This window comes from Brienomyrus brachyistius, chromosome 18 (genome assembly GCF_023856365.1).
Source record: "Brienomyrus brachyistius isolate T26 chromosome 18, BBRACH_0.4, whole genome shotgun sequence".
In the NCBI taxonomy this organism is placed as follows: Eukaryota; Metazoa; Chordata; class Actinopteri; order Osteoglossiformes; family Mormyridae; genus Brienomyrus; species Brienomyrus brachyistius.
Window position 1 is genome coordinate 13,109,547 of NC_064550.1, and position 18,858 is coordinate 13,128,404.

The 18,858-nt window shown below is 44.8% G+C and overlaps 1 protein-coding gene across 3 annotated transcripts; it reads right to left on the bottom strand.

Annotated features, from left to right (window-relative positions):
* Positions 1-560: 560 nt before the first annotated feature.
* On the bottom strand, positions 561-17,646 carry slc43a2b (solute carrier family 43 member 2b). Of its 3 annotated transcripts, none has more exons than XM_048984660.1 (15): positions 17,392-17,646; positions 15,426-15,631; positions 11,253-11,517; positions 11,066-11,121; positions 9,957-10,033; positions 7,582-7,674; positions 7,078-7,211; positions 6,345-6,547; positions 5,505-5,648; positions 5,260-5,277; positions 4,792-4,924; positions 4,105-4,237; positions 3,711-3,784; positions 2,971-3,094; positions 561-2,823 (listed from the first exon to the last, which is right to left on the bottom strand). In XM_048984660.1, the coding sequence occupies exons 2-15, from the start codon at positions 15,583-15,585 to the stop codon at positions 2,662-2,664; spliced, it is 1,776 nt and encodes a 591-aa protein (XP_048840617.1). In that variant the 5' UTR covers positions 15,586-15,631; positions 17,392-17,646; the 3' UTR covers positions 561-2,661. The 3 variants fall into 3 exon arrangements, with proteins under 3 accessions (XP_048840617.1, XP_048840615.1, XP_048840616.1); XM_048984658.1 differs by having other exon boundaries at positions 17,405-17,540; XM_048984659.1 differs by lacking the exon at positions 5,260-5,277 and having other exon boundaries at positions 17,405-17,540.
* Between the last annotated feature and the right edge of the window lie 1,212 nt (positions 17,647-18,858).

Here is an 18,858-nt window from a genome sequence, read left to right on the forward strand (position 1 = left end):
AAACATGCTGAGGCTAATTGGACTTGCTAAATTGCCCCTAGGAATGCGTGCGTGAGTAACTGGTGTGTGAGTGTACCCTTCGATGGGCTGGCCCCCCATCCTGGGTTGTTCCCTGCCTCGTGCCCATTGCTTCCGGGATAGGCTCCGGACCCCCCGCGACCCAGTAGGATAAGCGGTTTGGAAAATGGATGGATGGATGGATTCAAGAAATGTGGCACTGCACAACTTTGGGGGGAATAGATCAACACAACACAGATACATTGTCTCCTGACTGGACCTCGTCTTCTAGCTGCATATTACATAACATTAATCATTGTTATGACAGCTACTAAAGCTGCCCTTGCTAAATCTTGAAGCACTTTGGGATGGATAAACTGGAAAGTCTAGTATAAAGGTATGTTGAATTTTAATAATGTATTTCTATTCTGTAAATTACCCCATTGCAAAGATTATGAAATAAACACATGTTGACTAAATGTTCATAATATTTATTTTTTCTTTATAGTTCAGTTCTATCAAGTGATAAAAGAAAAAATAATTACATATTAATAGGCAAAACAAAATACTCTATATCAGACTGTCATGAAATCATGAGAGTGAAGCACAAAGACTCAGGAAACTGTTGTGCTGGTGTTTTTGTAAATGTTTATACCACCACAAACACCATCAATTCCAGTACAGACAAAGGCCCTTTGCCATTATAAAAAAACACTTACCAGTCTGTCATTTGAACATTGACAAATAAAGTTTTTTTTTATAATGGACAAAATATTAAATATGTTAGAAAAACTTCATATTTAAAGAAGCCAAAAATTATACATATCTTACAAATTGCCACAGCCATACAGTATTTGTCATTTTAGCAAAATATATAATTTACAGTAAATATAAATTGAAGTGGCAGTAATCAATATGTATAACACAGTTTTCAAAAAATACACGCTTAAATATATTTTATACTTTCACTTAAACAGTTAATAATATATTACTTTCCCTGGTGCCACCATCACCTGAGGTGATGAATGCTGCGATTAAAATAGAGAAGAAATGCTGAAGAATTACTGTATAAAAACCCTAAAAGCAACATAAACATGGATATACCATCACGTCAAAAAAAAAAAAAGGAAAGGAAAGGAAGTAAAACCTTAAGAGAGCTGCAGACAAAGTACATATTTGAAATGTATCTCGTGCAGTGTTACCTCTGGGGGATAGTGTCACTAACGGGCCCCCACATGAAACTACCAAACACCAAAAACACCCTGTCCGACCCGAACACAGTTATTCTCGGCACAGCTGTGCTTCAGTAATTACCATGCAATTACCCAATCCGAGCAGGCAGGAAAGGCGAGGAAACCCCTTTGATTTCCTTAGTCATTCAACTGTGCAAGTTAAACGCAAATATGAATATTATTTAATTAATTTTCACTTATCAGCCACTTACACCCACAATGATTTATTAAGTGTACAGATAGTCATGTTTACATATCTGGAAACTCTTCAGCAACGCTCCAACTCAATGGCACAATAGGATTTAGGCCCATTTGGTTACCATGTAAAGATAAACAGCTACAAAATGCATGTACACGCTGCATTGGACAACAATATACTGACATAAATAATTTCCATTAAAATAGATTATGTAAGTGATATTGGGATGAATGTTTAGTGTAAGATATGTACTCAAACTCATCTCTCTTGGATCTTTCTGTCTTTCTTCCTCATTTCCTCTACCAGTCTCCACTCTCTCCCTCCCACACAATCACTAAATGCAGCCTTTGGCTTAAACTTGTATTTTTATCGATGCAGATTGATGGTTAGCAAGTGTGCGTGAGAGAATTAGAGAAGGAAGAAGAACATGTTTCGGTTTGCACATTAGTATGACTTTTTTTTTTACCTTTTAGTTTTTTTTGGAAAACAAACAAATATACTGTTTTATATTAACTTGTTGCAAGAGAATAATCCACTGACAAACTCTGAATTATTTACTTATAAAAGGCCTCCTACTGATGGAATCCTGACCAAACTTAGGGCTGATTTAGGAGAGGGCACTCAGGGAACTTGCTGATAGGCCAACTGAATTACGATGTCAGCCTTTATTACATTTAATTACACTGGCACAGATCCCTAATCTGTTAGGGAGCTACACACTTCCCGTTATGTATGAATGAATCAGGACAACAACAGAACACACAGAGATGGCTGCTTCCTTTTACTCAGTTTCATTTGGAGAGATGGCTGCTTCCTCTCACTCAGTTTCATTTGGAGAGATGGCTGCCTCCTCTCACTCAGATTCATTTCAAATTACGGGGGTATAGGAGAAACTTAATTTTTTTGGTGTCACCCCTAGCTCACTCTCTCTTTCTGTCCTCTCTTCAGTCCTTGCCTCATGTCCGTGAGTTTCATTAGTTTCCATGACAACAATAATATCCATTCTGTGTGCTTCTGATCAGGGAGGCATGTTTGTGTGTTTGTGTGTGTGTAGCATCATGTGAGGTTTATGCTCTAGGCATGCTTCAAAGGGAAACTTCACACACACAGAGTGTGGAGTGTGTATCTGTATATCAGTGAGAATCACACTCACTAAGCCGGATTAGGACATAGGTGGTTAGTAAGTCGTATCGGTGAGGAACACCGCTCTTATGTGTGTGTTCTCCCACCGTGCTACACAAAGGCTTCTGGTGAGCTGCTGCCGTTTATCTTCACGTAGATCTTGGCCTCGTCATCCCGCTCCTGTTTCTTGCGGATGAGTTTCCGTCGGAAACATATCAGGTAGAGGGGCAGCCAGAAGCCCAGCAGCCCCAACGCCAGAAGGCCCACGTTCACCTGCGTGCAGGAAGGGAGCCGTCACGAGACGACACGCGTGCATGGGCGTGCATGTGTGTGTGTGTGCAGGAAGGGAGCCGTCACGAGACGACACGCGCGCATGGGCGTGCATGTGTGTGTGTGTGTGTGTGTGTGCAGGAAACTCACCCAGAACGGGTCTCCATTGAGCGGGCCCATCATGGCCATGAAAAGCGGCTGCTGTAACAGTGCGAACAGGGCGCTCACCAGGGACTGCATCCCAGTCAGGCTGCCAAACTGGGAGGACGGGTATCTGCACAGAGAGGCATGGACAAAAACATCAACAATTACCCAGAATGCAATGTAAACATACTAGCCTTTGCTTGGATTTTGCATCGTTTTTGGGGAACATAATTATATATGTTTCACAGATTTATTTACATACTTGTGTGCACATATTTTCTATATTTCTGTCTGCTTTTTTTCTGCATGTCACCCAGGGACTTCTTATTGAATTTCATTGTATCTGCTGGGTACAATGGCAATATTGGCATTCTATTTAAAGAAAATCTAGCAGGAAATTATTTTGTTAGTAAAAATGCAACTGTGGCAGTTTGACACTCATGGGATTTCTTAATGAAAGCAAATAGACACACCCTCAGTACTAATCATATTGGATGTAACTTCTGTTGTGCAAATTCATTTAGCCAGCGCTAATCCAGGCTAATTAATTGAGAGCTTGGCGAAAATAAAAATGAGTGGAACCTCTGGCCTGCAAGTCACCAGCCCTACTCTCCCGATTTATGCCATGCGAGACAGAGTCAGAACAGTCGCGTGTAAGTGAGAGGAAGGGATAAGAGAACAGAATATGTTGAGTCGTGTGTGTGTGCAAGCGCTCGCTTGTGTGAAAGTGTGTCTGAGACACTTACACAGCTGCATAGAGTCCACCGACGGCAGAATGGATGAACCCTCTTACAACGGTGTGAAGGATAAATGAGAGAATCTGTCACAGAATCAGAATAAGTCAAATATCAGTGCGCTGCATTCTGATTCATTCAGTCTCGCAAGGACCTGAAAACTCAATGATTTACGTACAATAATAAGTACATATTGTGGCCAGCAGGGGGTGATGATGCTGTGTTCATTCAGACTGACATCCCTTAGTCCAAGGGGGTTTATTAGTGACAGTGTGGCAAATCGGTAGGGTGGTGTGGGCTCTCCTATATATATATATATATATATATATATATATATAGAAGCTGAAGTATATTGAACAGCAGGTAAGGTCATAGTATTTCCGGCGGGGGGAAGGGTTGTGCTCACCTGGAGAGGCAGGTTTGGCACCAGGCAAGTGACCCCAAAGCCACACAGCAGCATGTTGGTGATGACAAAGGCCCGCGTGGCATTGGTGACCTTTTGGATCTGCCGGTCACGTTTTTTGGGTTGTACCAAATCCCTTGTTTGGGGGGGGGGGGGGGGGCAGGGGGGGAGTGGGAGGCAGAAGAATTGCGTGTTATATGATTGTACTGGCCAGAGCACGTTCAGCTGGAACCTGAACAGGACCCGTTGAGATTGAAATTTCAAGAGGAGAAGTTTGAAATTGCATCCATTACTGGTCAGACGTAAACACCGCACAAGCCCCGCAAGACTGTTACTGTTCTTTAATCACCAAAATAAATATACACTAATTATTTTAATTAATGTGGACCATCTCCATCAGACCGCCTAGTAAAGGTCCCCCCCCCCGCTTTCATCAATCTCTAGTGGCACTCCTGGGTTAGACTACCACATTTTCACTTACAGTCATCATATAAAATCAAGAAGATGGATCATGTAATTATAATAATGAGGATGTGATGGAAAATACTACACTATTTGGAAATTGATCTCTTGTTGGAGGCACACTGTACTTTCCCCTGTTCACAATGTCTTGCAAAAATTCAGCCAAAGTAAGAAAAGTAATGTGAACGCCCCATCTAGTGGACAGACATGGAAGTGCAGGAGACTCACTTGATGGCCTCTTTCTCCTCAGAGTCCCCATCGTCACACTCATTGAGCTTCCAGTCCATGATGTAGCCAATGACCGGCGTGGTCATGAGACAGAGGAGCTGGAGCACACCGAAGATGGAAGAGTACATGCTCACTGAAAGAGAGAGAGAGAGACGGGGTCATTAATGGCACAAGGATAATGAGGTTACTGGGTTAATAAGCGATAGGCTCTACGCTGACGACGGCGGATCCTTTTGCTCTCATTATGTTATTTTCTACTGAATGCGCAAACAAAGTAGATGGAGGTGATGAGGTTGTTTTTCTCTGGAGTACGTAGCTCATGTGCACCGTCCAGACAGAGGTTAGGGCAGCGGTTGAAGATTAGCAGGCTCTACATCTATTGATGACACTGGACGTAACGACAGAGACACAGCGTGGCGAGCTGCAGGTGTATCTGGCTAAAACTTAAACACAAGCCTGCGGCCTCACCCACTTCCATCCTCTCCACTGTACGGGAAGGCACCATGACATGGAAGGAGGGCGATCAAAGGGAAAGGAGAAACATCAGAATCAGCCAGCGGAACCTCTTAGATCAGGCAGTACGGCGGACAGCCGAATTCAATACTGACAGACTGGACATGGCAGGAAAAAAAGCAGGTGCAGGGTTTCTGCATTGTAATGTTGATGAGGGGATACAGGGGAGGCCAAATGGGGCATCGAGCATGAGGACCCACCGACATTGAGGTCTCCGTCGCTCAACGACTCCAAGATATTGTTCATGGCGCCCATGTAGAAGATGAGGCGCAGCTGCGTGACGGACATGGTGACGAGGCTGAGCAGCAAGATGGGACTGAACAGGCTGTGCATGAATGATTTGGCTGGAGGGAAAACGGGCGAAATAAGCGCTTAGAACCAGTAACCGACGTCTGATTTAGTCACCATACAGATGTGTCACTTGTTATCTGGCTTTCTCTTTCATTTCTTTGTCTTTCCTTTTTCCTATTTTGTATTATTCTGTCCTAATGGTGTTGTAATGCACTGCAAAAAAAAAAAGAAAATCTAAGCAAGTATAATTTTCTTATATTTAGACAAATTCTAATTTCATTAATAAACTGATTAACAACACATCTTAGGAATAAGATTAATTTGCTTGCATTCAGGCATATTGTTATTTTAGGAAATCTTACCAAGCACAATTTTCTTACTGCACTGACAGATAAGTTTGCTAGTTTTTTGGCCTCAAAAAAAGAGACAGTTTAATCTTAAATTTGAAAGGGCATTTTTTGCAGTATGTATCACAACACACCCATGTAAAGCACCTTGGGGTGACTGTTGTGAAAGGAGCTAAGTAAAATTTTATTGAATTAGTGGCTTCTTTTATGTAATTTTATTTTAAGACATTGTGAGTTTCTGCTATTTGAGTTTTCCGAAATAATCACTTCAATCAGTATTGTGTTTAATTCTTGACCACATGAAACACCAGCCATTATGACTGGGTATTGGTATAATTATCTCCTTAAAATCCACACCAGTACTGGAAAAATTGGTCTGCAGGCATATATTCAGGCTCTTACATTCCTCTGGTGGCTTGCACTGGACCTCCAGGTCCATGGTGGAGAGACAGAGCTTGTCCCTCTCCAGGACAGACAGGTCGCGGGGGCTTTGCTTCAGGGAATTCGCCAAGCTTAGACGCCGCCCCACGGTGGTCACCTGCTGGTAGAACTGCTTCCCTGTGATCTTGTGATCGAAGCCCAGCCAGCTGAACTTGATCTTCACACTGCAGAGTGAAAGAAGTGAGGAAAGGCATGTGTGAGGCAGGAGAGTCGGCAGCGATGGAAGGGATTTGCAGGGTGAGGTTAAATAGCCGCTGATCTCACTAGTACCAATATCCACACATCAGACACCCTCTTTGGATACTCCTGTTGAAGCACATGGGAGACGAAACGCTTAGGAACGTTTAGGGATGTTTGCGGAACGTAGCGGGAATGCATGCATCTAATCGCCAAAGGCATGTGGACTCAGTCAGCTTTCCACTTAAGATGAAATCAGAATAATTAGCATTGTGCAGCTGGTTTACCTAAGACTTAGCGGAGTGTTAGGGTAAGCTGTACATAAACTGAGTCTGGAGCTAAGTTTCTGCTATCATGCTTGTATGATTCTCACATGTATGTTCATATGTCTGGCACACATTGTGTACATGTGTATCTGTGATGGTTATACCTCTATGTGAGTGCATTTCTGTCAGTATGTAGTGATGTATGCCTGTACATGGCTTCACATGTGGTCACACTTGTGCGTGTTTCTCACGTGTAGTCCATGTCCTCGGGCCCAGGGAAGGGCTCCAGCGGCCAGTTAAAATAACAGTTGATGTAGACAAGGCCAGCACAGCCTGCCCACGTCAGCAAGATGGTGATGAAGGTCACACCTAGGTCGTAGATCACCTAGAGGAGCAGAAGCATACTGGTTTTCCTTTTTGCAAGATGTGTGTTTGGGATGATGGGGTGTTCTTGGGCCTGTTCTGGGATTTTGGCCGGAGTCCCAGAATTCCTTCCTACACCCTGGGTGTTATGGACAGATGGTTACTATTGCACTATTAGTGAAACTTTTCATTTTTGGTAATCGATTCCTGTCTCAATAAGGCAGATAACTCCACAATGTTACTTCGCTTTGTTTAATTGAAAATAAAAATGTTGCGGCTGCATATTATGTTACACATGATGCTGCACCGGTAGTGGGCAGGATATGAAATCACTCTGAATTGAATTCACCCAAACTGTGAAATGTGAAATGGTAGCCATCTGCGAGCTTTACCTTAATCCCGGGGAAGGTCACGGCAGAAGAGGCGTAGGAGCCAATCATGAGGGCGATGAATGTGGAGCGGAGGTCTCCGAACATGTTGGGCAGCTGGATTGAGATATGAAGAAAGGCTGCGGTAAACAGCCTGAGAGCCCCTGTAACAGGTACAGGTGCCCCCCCCCACGTTTTCAAAGTTCGCTTTATACCACTTTGCTCTTATGAAAGACCTCATTAGTATAGCTTAGCGCTTAGTGTTTCTTTTGCAGTGAGCTGTTACAGTATAAAGCCCCAAGCAATGAGACTGGCGCCGCCCTACTCCCTCCCCGGGAACTACATTCAGTAGCACTTTGCATTAACTGCACCTTCATTGTGCATTCATGGAACATGCATAAGCTCCATAAGTAGATAGATGCTTTATTGATCCAGAAGGAAATTTTAGTATCCTTTAATACCGAACATCACATGATTCCATCAATCCATTTTCTGTAGCTGCTTATCCAACTCAAGGTCATGGGGGGGCTGGAGCCTATGGGTACAAGGCAGGGAACAACCCAGGATGGACTGCCAAGCCATCACAGGGCACACTCACACACCCCCCATACCTAGGGGAAATTTGGTAACTCCAGTTAACTTCAGTATGTTTTTGGACTATAGGGGGGAAATCAGAGTACCCAGAGGATCCCCCAAGATGACACAAGGAGAACATGCAAACTCCACACACATGGAACGCTGCCGGAGACTCGACCCTGATCGCATAGATGCAAGGCAACAGAGCCAACCACCGAACCCACATGCCGCCCTTTATGGGATGATTATACAATTATAATGTTTGCTACCATATAATGTTTGCTATTAATGTATACTTTATGTAGGCCTTGTTTTTATTGCATTATTAATGCTTTTACTATATGTTAGTGTTATTTTAGGTTTTATGTGTTATTTGGTATGATTTGATACGTTATTTTTGGGTCTGGGACCCAAAATTAATTATAACAGTTTCTTCGGTTCATGCCATTTCAGCTTATGAAAGGCTTCATGGGAATGTTCTGCTTTCAGATAGTGGAGGAAACCTGTACTAAACACGTAGCCGCCCACTGGCCAAAAAGTGCAATAACAATGGCTGGCACCTGTAAGAATCGTGCCCACAGGACAAACCGCACAGGAAACCCTGAGCCCTGATCTGCCCACAGAGATGTTGACAGTCAAAGAACCAGAGGTATTGTTCATCCTGACTGCTAATTCGCTCTGTTTCCTGAGAGTGAGGGCACAGGGTGTACCCTACTCGCAAATGTAAACAGGCGAGCAGGGGGGATGGGAGGCCTGAGTTACACATTACAGCCAGCTAATCAGAAGAATTTCACACGGGACCTGAAAATCCTCTTGTGCTGCTGCCACTGTAGCGCCACCTACTGGGCATGAGGATCCAAGCATAAGGTCCACAGGCACAAGCTCATGGGGGTGAAAAACACTGAGTGTAGAAGGACTGAAATCATGCATGTCGAGGGAACAAAGAGGAGTGCAGCCTGACTGGGGGGGGGGGGGTGCAGTAGCAGTGTGCGTATGTGGGGCGGGGGGGAAGGCCTGACACCTTTATAGCAGATGGTGTTTGCCAGCCCTGACCGGAATAATCTGGAATGTACGGAACTGAATCATCAAAAGGCTGTTGCCAGGCTGCGACCCCGACGACCGCAGCCGCTTGGCTGGCGATGTGCTGCCAGGGCGAGTCCTGTATGCCCCGACGGGCCGGCGGCACCATGAAGCTGGGCACCAAGAGCACACGCAGAGACCCCATTAGTGGACGGCTGTTATATCACCCAGATGTCTTTGTGGACACCAACAGCCCATGGGATAATGTCCGCAGTGTGGACGCTACACAAAGACATTCATTCCAGCTCGGTATCCGCAAACAAAGGCCTTTGATTTAGTCTTCTCTCTCTCAGCCTCCACTTTTCCCTTCCGCTATGCCAATGTGTGTATGTGTGTGTGTGTAATTATTCAGAAAACCATACCCAGCATAATTCTGTCCACTACATTAAACAGATTCTATAGATGACCGTCAATGGGTCACTCTGCCTTCTTTTTGTCTTCTCATGCAAATACCTAGGAGATAGAACTAAACTATAAATATTTGATTCAGTTCAATCTAATTTTATTTGTCTTTGTTTTATATTTATTTCATCCTGTGTGGCTCTGTACTGTGTAGTTTCTTGACTCGTACTGCCTGTATCTTGCCTTGTTTTCTACTGTCTTTTGTATTTGAGTGTGGCCAAAAAATAAATACAAACGCAAAACTTAAACAAGCACATGGAGGCAGGGGCCTCGGTCAACTCCGAACAGAACTTCCCCTCCGAACACCATCACACCCCGGGGCAATGTGCCCAGCCACTCACAGTAAGAGATGTGAAGGTCAGACACATGCCCCCGAAGCCATTGAGGGCCAGAGCTACGAAGATCAGCACAGACAGGTCTGCAGGGACGAGATGGGAGGAACAGGCAGATTAATGGTCAATCCAGAAATGCCGGAAAAGCAGCGGCAAGGAATTTACATTCGTCCCCTGAAACAGTCAAAGCTGCTGCTGTGCCCTCAGGATATATAACAAACAATGCTAACAATGTCAGCAGGTTACGCAAAATGACCCCCCCCCCCTTAACCTTGTAAGGTTCAAATTCCAGCAGAGGATTCAGTAAATCCTTTAAGCAATCGCTAGGACAGCCTTACGTCATAACAAGTTACCAGTCAATGTCCAGATACATAAGTGATGTGGAATATATCTTAGGTGAGAGCAAAAAAAATAAATAAATCAAAACACCAAAAGATATACACTGCAGTCATCTATCCATTAGAGGGGGCTTGGAGCTTGTCTTTTAAGGACAAGAGGAAACTGGAGTACTCAGAAGAACCCTGTGTGATCTGGGGAGAACATGCAATTCCACACCCGCACAGCAGGGGGTGAGATTTCACCCCCCGACCCTGAAGGTGCTTTTGTACATGCCAAGTACCGACTGTTGGAACATATTGTCATGTCTAGATTCATTCTATTAAAGTTATGCTCTGCAGTACAAGGCTTCTGCCTGTTGGTGGTGCACTGTGGCAGTTCTTCATCCGGCCGCTTTCATCCACAGTGATGTACAGTTGCGAAAGCAAGGTCTGACAGTGCCTGGAGCAATTGCGGGATAAGGGCCTTGCTCAAGGACCCAACAGCGACAGCACTTTGCCAACCCTGGGATCTAAGCCGGTGACCTCCCGATCACAGCCACAGCGTCATAACCTGCTGAGCTATACACGACCCTGTGTTGCCTTTTGTAACATTAATTTGCTGAACCACACTTTCTCCATAAGGATGATAAATTGAAAGCATCTGTTCAGAAGGTTAGCAATGTACACTAGGGTTAGAGGTAGGGTTAAAGTCTATGGATTAGACCTGGATGGAGACATTTAAAGAGGTGGGGCAGAAGGACAGTGTGAATGAGGCAGGCGGCAGAGGGGACACTGGCGTACCATCTGGATTGCTGGCCCCGTAGGCTATCAGAAGGCAGGACAGCGCAAAGCAGGTACTGAAAAAGCACACAGGGCAGTGGGGTGAGAATCATGCCAACAAAACGGCCTTGCAGTCACATGACCCAATACTCAAACTAGATTCGATGAGCCCCTCCCCAAGGCCCCTCCCACCTGCCCGCCCCCTCACCTGCCGAGAAGCCGCAGCTTGCGTGGGCCATACTTGTCCATGACGATACCGAGGGGCAGTGTGATGGCACTGAGCAGGAAGGAACCCATGGTGAAGGCCAGATTCAGCATCTCGTCCTGCTCCTTGCAGATGAGCCAGCCGTTCATGCGCAGATTGCCCTCCTCCCCCACCGCCTCCCGCACCTGGCCATCACTGGGCTCTTCATAGTCCAGGTAGTCAGCTTGTGTTGGAGGGGGCACCGTGACATTCGCAGCTGAGCTGTTCCCTGTCAGGTGAGACAGAGATTAAGATTTAAGGCACATTAAAAAGTCCTGCATCGGCTTGTGTTTTCATTTGGGACCAGGACCACTGAATGCAAGTCAGATTGGGGCATATCTCAATATTGTAGTTCTCCATCACATATACAGTATCAGTCAATAGTTTGGACACACCAAGCCGCCTACAAAGGAGAGCGACAGTGTCTCATCACATGATCTGGCCACCTGACCTAAACACAATAGAAATGGTTGGAGGAGTTTGACCAGAGAGTGAAGGAAAAGTGGCCAATGAGAGCTCAGCATATGTGGGACCTCCTTCAGGACAGCTGGAAAAGCATCCCAGGAGGCCATCTCATGGAACTGGGTTAGAGCAGAATGGAGGGTCAGCCAGTCCATGGAGCAATTGGGGTTAAGGGCTTTGGTCCAGGCCCAATGGGGGGGATCACACTGCTGACCCAGGGATTTGAACCAGCGACCTTCTGAGTCCCAACCCATAGAGCTGCCCCCCCCACCCAACAATTTTTTTTAATACTTAAATTTTTTGGTCAGTGCTTAATTTCATATATGTTATTTTATAGCATTGATGTCTTTATAAATATTCTAAAATGTAAAGAATAGTACAAATAAGCTTTTAAGGATGGGTATGGCCAAACTTTATAGAAGTACTGTACATTACTGTATACATACTGTATCGAAGTTAGATCTGGACAATGGGTAATATTACAGCTGGCAGCGCTGCCCATTCTCCTGCTCCTGTTACTCTAAGCGATATACCTGCCAACATCCTATTACTCCCACTTTCAGGCATCTCTCCATCATCCATCCAGCCATTTTCCAAACCGGTTATCCTACTGGGCTGCGGGGGGTCCGGAGCCTATCCCAGAAGCAATGGACACGAGGCAGGGAATAACCCAGGATGGGGGGGCCAGCCCATCGTAGGGTACACTCACACACCATGCACTCACACATGCACACCTACGAGCAATTTAGCAACTCCAATTAGCCTCAGCATGTTTTTGGACTGTGGGGGGAAACCGGAGTACCCGGAGGAAACCCCACGACGACATGGGGAGAACATGCAAACTCCACACACATGTAACCCAGGTGGAGACTCGAACTCGGGTCCCAGAGGTGTGAGGCAACAGTGCCAACCACTGGACCACCATGCCACCCCAATCTCTCCATCAGTGTAAATAATCAGTTATATTATTTACTATGGACCTCTTACGCAATAGTACCTGGCTTGAACTGGCGCGGTGAAGGTGATCGGCTGGACTTGACTGGATCAGGCGTAACTTGATGCAAGACTGTACTTTATTAGCAAAGTCTGAACCATAGAGACAATAGCAGAACAGAGAAGATGCCACCTACTTTCTGTTTAAGACCACAGTACAATGACTCATGCAGAAGAGTCCCTCTTTGCCCTCTTTTTGTCTCTTGCGCTTTTAAAAAAACCTGGATCTTTTCTATTGGCTGTCTCTCCTGCTGAGGCTCAGCTAGCCTGCTGCTGGTCAAGCAGTATGAGCTGCGTTTCCTAAAGATCGACCCCGGAGTGGGAGCAGAACACTGAACACTTTGAACACTCAACATCAAAGGTAGATGCTGACCTCATGTCAACTGTTCAGTTTGGCTGGGTGTTTTTTTTGGGGGTGGGGGACAGGGGGAATTCTAGGATTTAACCCCCCCCCCCACACACACACACACACACACACACACATACACACACACATAAAATGTGTATGAAAATGAAGAACAAATGGATTTAGAAGAATAATTTTTTCTGGGGGGAGCTGAAAAAAAAACAGAGAGGCCAAAGCCCCCCTAACGAGGGTGTAGAATCATTTATGAGGGAGGCCAGGGTGGGGGTACTGACTACCACAGCAAAGCAGCTGTCAGGATGACCCCCCCAAGCACTGACATTTCAGCTATGCACCCAGCAGGGTGGTGGGGCCGCCTTATAGTCACTCTCATCCTGCTGGTGGTGTCAAAAAAAAATCGCCTTATCTGCACTTACAGGCACGAGGAATTTCAAACTTTATCCCTTCGTCTGGCACAGACGAGGGGGGGAAAAGAACATGGCTGTTTACTCTGCCGAAATCACGACTTCAGCAAGAAAGCGCAGGAGGGAACAGCTCCGTTCAGCAGAATAAGCTTATCTTCCAGGATAGACCGGCTGGAACAGCTGATACCGGCCACTTTACTAACCCTTGCGTAACTGGGATTTGTGTGTCCAGGTGAGGATCGCCCTAGGGAGAGCACCTGAGGGAAGGGCTCTCATAAGAAGCGCCGCTGCATCAGCACAATGCCCTCGTGCACCATAAAGGCCTCGTACGCCTGCACTTTAACCCCAGCCGAACACCTTCACCAAACCAGTTCAAGCCAGGTGCTCCACCATAAGTTGCAAAATGAAAAATAAGGAAATAAGCCAGAGGATATTAGGCAATCGTAGCCATTGCACCGGCTGACAGGCTGCGAATTGCCCGAAAGGCCAAGGAGCAAGGCGACACATGTGCAGCGAGGCAGCTTCTAGTAAATGCTCCACGTGGCTAAAAAAAGAAGAACTAACATAATTTCAAGGAAACTGCTATTCCTTTCATTGCCTACAATGATCAGAAAACCATGGTTTGAATGAAATCCCTACATAGCGCAGAGCCTCCCTTTAATATCCCTTGCAGTATTTATATTCTTTCCCTTTCTTTCTGATTCATGGTCACAGAACTCTTATTACATTAATGGGACACAGGTGCTTCCCGCAATTACCAGCCTCACTCACCCCCCCCCCCCCCCCCCCCCCACTGGAGGCCTGTGCTTTTGGCATGGCAGGTATCTTGCATATATGTTTAAGGATCTCAATGTCACTGCATTGTCTGAATCCTGGTACAGAAAATCCCTACAAACTTGAAGTGAAAACAAGAACTGGTTCAGTATTCTTAGGATGCCCCAGAGAGTGCAGAGAAACTCAGTCATTATAGTGGGTTCTCTTACACAACATCCTGAACTATATGTTCCTAAAGGAGTGGAGCTACTTGATTCTTATATAATTACGTTATAAACATCCTTAAAAGATGGAGAAGGCCATTGTCTGTCTGAACAATTCATATGAAGAGATTAGACTTGATATAAATGCAATGTTAGATCTGGACAGTCGATCTGTAATTTGCTGAACTCTGACCCATAAACTCATTCGTTCGACCTTGAACTAGATGTTGTTCCACATTCCACACGAACCACCATTCATCCAGCGACTCATTAAACCTGAGCAAGTGGCGGCAGTCTGGACACCACTTCAAGCTAATGACCCTTATCCTCCGTAACACGGGATGAAATGTGCTGGAAGAAGCTAGGGGGGCCTATTGTCTCTCACTCAGTCAGCGAAAGTACCACCACGAGTATTGATGACGTCACCACGAGATCTGAAAGCCCTGATGACTGCAGAGTCTTTGCCACGTATCTCAGCAGCAAAGCCATCATATCAGTAGACCACACCAATTCCATTCAATGCGAGCATGACCTTACTGCACCCTCAAGATTATCCAAAAAACATATTTCTTTACAGATCCATGAGTCTAAAGACTATATAAAATGCAAACAATGCAAAAGAAACACTGAAATGTTTTTTAGTAAGCTATTTAAAAGCTGGCAGTAATTAATGGTGTTGCAGTGATACATGCACGTTGCGGTACGGTAGGAAGACCCTCCAAGAACAATCAAATGAAGACCCTCTCTAAGCATTCTTTAGCATCTGTGGGTACTTGAAGATGTCTGAATCACATTGAGTGTTAACTTAGGAATTCCTGCCAAGACCCTGAATCGTAGCCCTTGTATTTCCAGCTACTCAACGACTGATGTTCTGTTTACCATAAAGCCCTCTTTTTCTGGGAGGGGTAATGAAAGTCCCCCCCCCCCACCTCCTTACCTTGCTCCTGGCAGAGGTAGGAATAGAAACCCTCAGATTTCAGCATGATGAGCAGCGAGCCCCATCCCAGCAACACAGCAGAGAAGAGCAAGTTCTCCACCACCGCTGTCACCGCCATCCACCAGCGGCGCGAGAAGGCTGTCGCTAAGGAAGGAGCCATGGCCAACGGCGAGGGGGGGGGCGGCACTGCAGCAGAGCTAAGGAACCTGGGGAGAGAAGGAGCCACGATTTAAAGACCCTGAGTAACGAGGAAACCCTACACACAACAACTAACTGAAGAGGCCACCATGGTTAACATGATAGTCAGGGAAACACCAAGATATCACTACACCACCGTCCCCTTATGGGAACTTTGCACAAGCCAAATACACATTTATATTTGTGCCCTTGAGAGGTAAAGTGGGCTATCCCACATTTTTGACCCCAACGCCCTTTTTATTGAATATTTTCAATTGGATAAGTTGTTGTTATCTAAGTCATACCTCTGTGCTACCTATGATATATATCAGTTGTAGGGTATAGGCACACTGATTTTTTTTTTAAAAATTCAACTTTGGAGCTCATTTTCTCAAAACTTTGTTTTTATGGGATAGCTCACTTTACCTCTCAAGGACACATTTATACATGTCATTTGTTCTATTCAGATTTCCACTTTTCAAAAATACATATACATTGTCAGAAAAAGTACAGTACGGGTACAGTTTTGTACCTCAATGGTACAAAAATATTCCTCAGGGACCATTTGTATGCCTTACATTAGACTAAAAGGTACACTTATCTACAGCTAGGGTACAACTGGCAGACCCTTGAGGGTACAATCCCAGTGACAAGTAATTGTGCACAAACTGGTATTTTTTTCTGACAGTATAGGCCTACACATGTATTTGAATAAGGATTTCAAAGATTGCTTTGATCAATGCGGATTGTTTGATTAATTTAATCTCATTATAATAATATAATCGGTATGACCTGGACTGTTGCTCGAAATTCTTTCTTTACATACTGAAGGGCCCCTGTAAAGAGCTGCCCCCCTCCCCCCCTGACCCTGCCAGGGTATCCATGCCCCTAATGCGCCCCTGGGTATGACTCTCCAGGTGATTAGCTAACAGTTCTTAACTAGCTACCCGATAACCGTTTAATTACAAGGGACAGTTGAATCGGCATTCATAGCACACTGTGGGAACTTTGGCAGGTCAGTCTTCTTCTCTAATGGACTGAACTGAATACTTCTCATCTGTAGAAGGACAACCAAAGGTTCTCTGCGGATTGCGGCCCGGGATATATCTGTCCCCGACTAGCTAACTTCTGTACAGATAAACGCAGATCAGTCTTTAAGTCCCAGCCGGTTTCAGCCGGTGCCGCTACAATCCAAGCCCTTATCCCTCCTATTTAGCGGAAACTTCATTAGTTTTTTTTTTTTATTATTTCGTTAAAGTGTGGCTATATTTTGGTAAGTATGTGAATATTTCACTGATACCAACAAGGAATGCATATTATTCTTTGGAATTATTCATTTGTAAGGTGAACAATTCAACATGATGGAAATGACTCGTTCAGATAAACCAGAGCTCATGAATTTCACAGTCATGGCAACATCCACGCAAGACTAACTTCACTGCAAGATGTGCTCCCTCCAGTCAAAGTAGTTTACTTAAACACCTTGGTTTTCTTTTTAAAAGTCCTTCGGGTGACCATACATAAACTAACTATACACATTATAGGCTACTCCACAGTAAATGACGTTTTAAAGTGCACTACAATTCTCAGAATAATTATCTGCAATATATTTAACCATTTGATACGGTTGGTGCATTTCAGATTCATTAAGATACAAATTCTTCATTTAGCACTGAATGAGGTGGCAAACTCGACATGTTACCACTGTTAGAATACCCAAAAGCTACCATCTGCTGGAGTATGTTACAGTACATCTCAGGTCGACTATCACCTCGTCGCGTCTCATTACCTCAATGTCCTACCTGTCACAGGAAGAAAAAGTCCCGGGAAACGCAGAACTGTCTTTTTTGTCTTGGGACGTCTTGCACTGAGAACGAGCTCCTTTCCGCCGCGCAGTGCTTCAGCCCGCCGCCCTTCGGCGCGTTTCCCAGGCTTTATCTTTGCCTCGGGAGGTCGTACGGGCGGCAGCACCTTACCATTGGCCAGCTGATGCCCGAGAACAGCACTGCGCCAGAACAAAACCTCCCCCTCTGAACTTTCAGCGTCTCACACACCAAAAAGGTTAAGACATTTACACCGACGTTCGTTTTTATGTGATTTCCCACCTATGTTACTAAACATAACTTATCATTTTACTACTGTTTCGTAACGTACATACTGGAACTCCTGTTGATATCCAATGACCCTAACTGGAATAAGGGTTAGCCAGGATAACCTGAACGGGACAACGGCGGGTGGGCGGACGCCGTCTGAATTACTCCTGTCAGTCGTTTTGGCACTGCATCCCCAGAATTTCAGGCTCTCAGACTCACGCAGGAAATTTGACGACAAATCTATATCATTCCATTATAAACCTAAAGTTAACCACATAAAAATGTTGGGGTAATTTGCAAACCCTATAGACTATTTACTAGATAATAAAACTGTTACATGCATGTAAATGTGTGTGCAGACTTGTTTCGATCTGAATATCTCACGCCAGCCAGCTGACCAAAGCTGACAATCCTGCATCCCATCCGGTGTAAACCGGTTCCCCCTGTCCTGTGCTACTTCGGATCAACTCCACATCCCCGAAAAACTGTATTGTAGAGGCGGTTAGAAGACGCGTGGCTGGATGGAAGGTAATTTTGCCATGAAATGTAAATTCTCTTCTAATTCTCTTTTAACAACATGAGAGGTCCTTTGTTGTCTCGAATGTTGTTACAGGTGCCCGAATTATATCAATTGTAATAAATCACAGGTAAAATACAGAAAATCAGTTCAATGCTTAAAAGTGAATACAGTACAATGGCCCTAGACTAATTTCATCAGTGTCAATCTGACGTTTTATCTAATCTAAACTTAATTGTTCTTTGTTTTCAGCACAAGCCCTATTAGAGAGAGGAGAGAACGCGCTAATCCCTTAGAGGGAAATTTTCTAATTTCAGCAGCTTTGTATGTAATATCACATAACATACCTCACAACGGGCATATTTATAAAAGCAAGAAATGATATTTGAACATTTAAAAATAATGCACAAAGAGTATCGTAGTGTGTGAATAATTACTAGTACTGTGTAAGTGGTGTGTAAGTAATCTGCAATGTCACATTAGTAGCTTATAGAGACTATAGCTGCCCCTGCCTGACAATGACAGGAACTGTTGTTCAGTGCAATGGCGGTTGGTAGGAATGTTTTCCTGAAGCGGTCCCTGTTACATCGGAGCTGGACGCGCTTGCTACCGAAGACTCATTATTAAAGCTATATTGGTCCGTGCG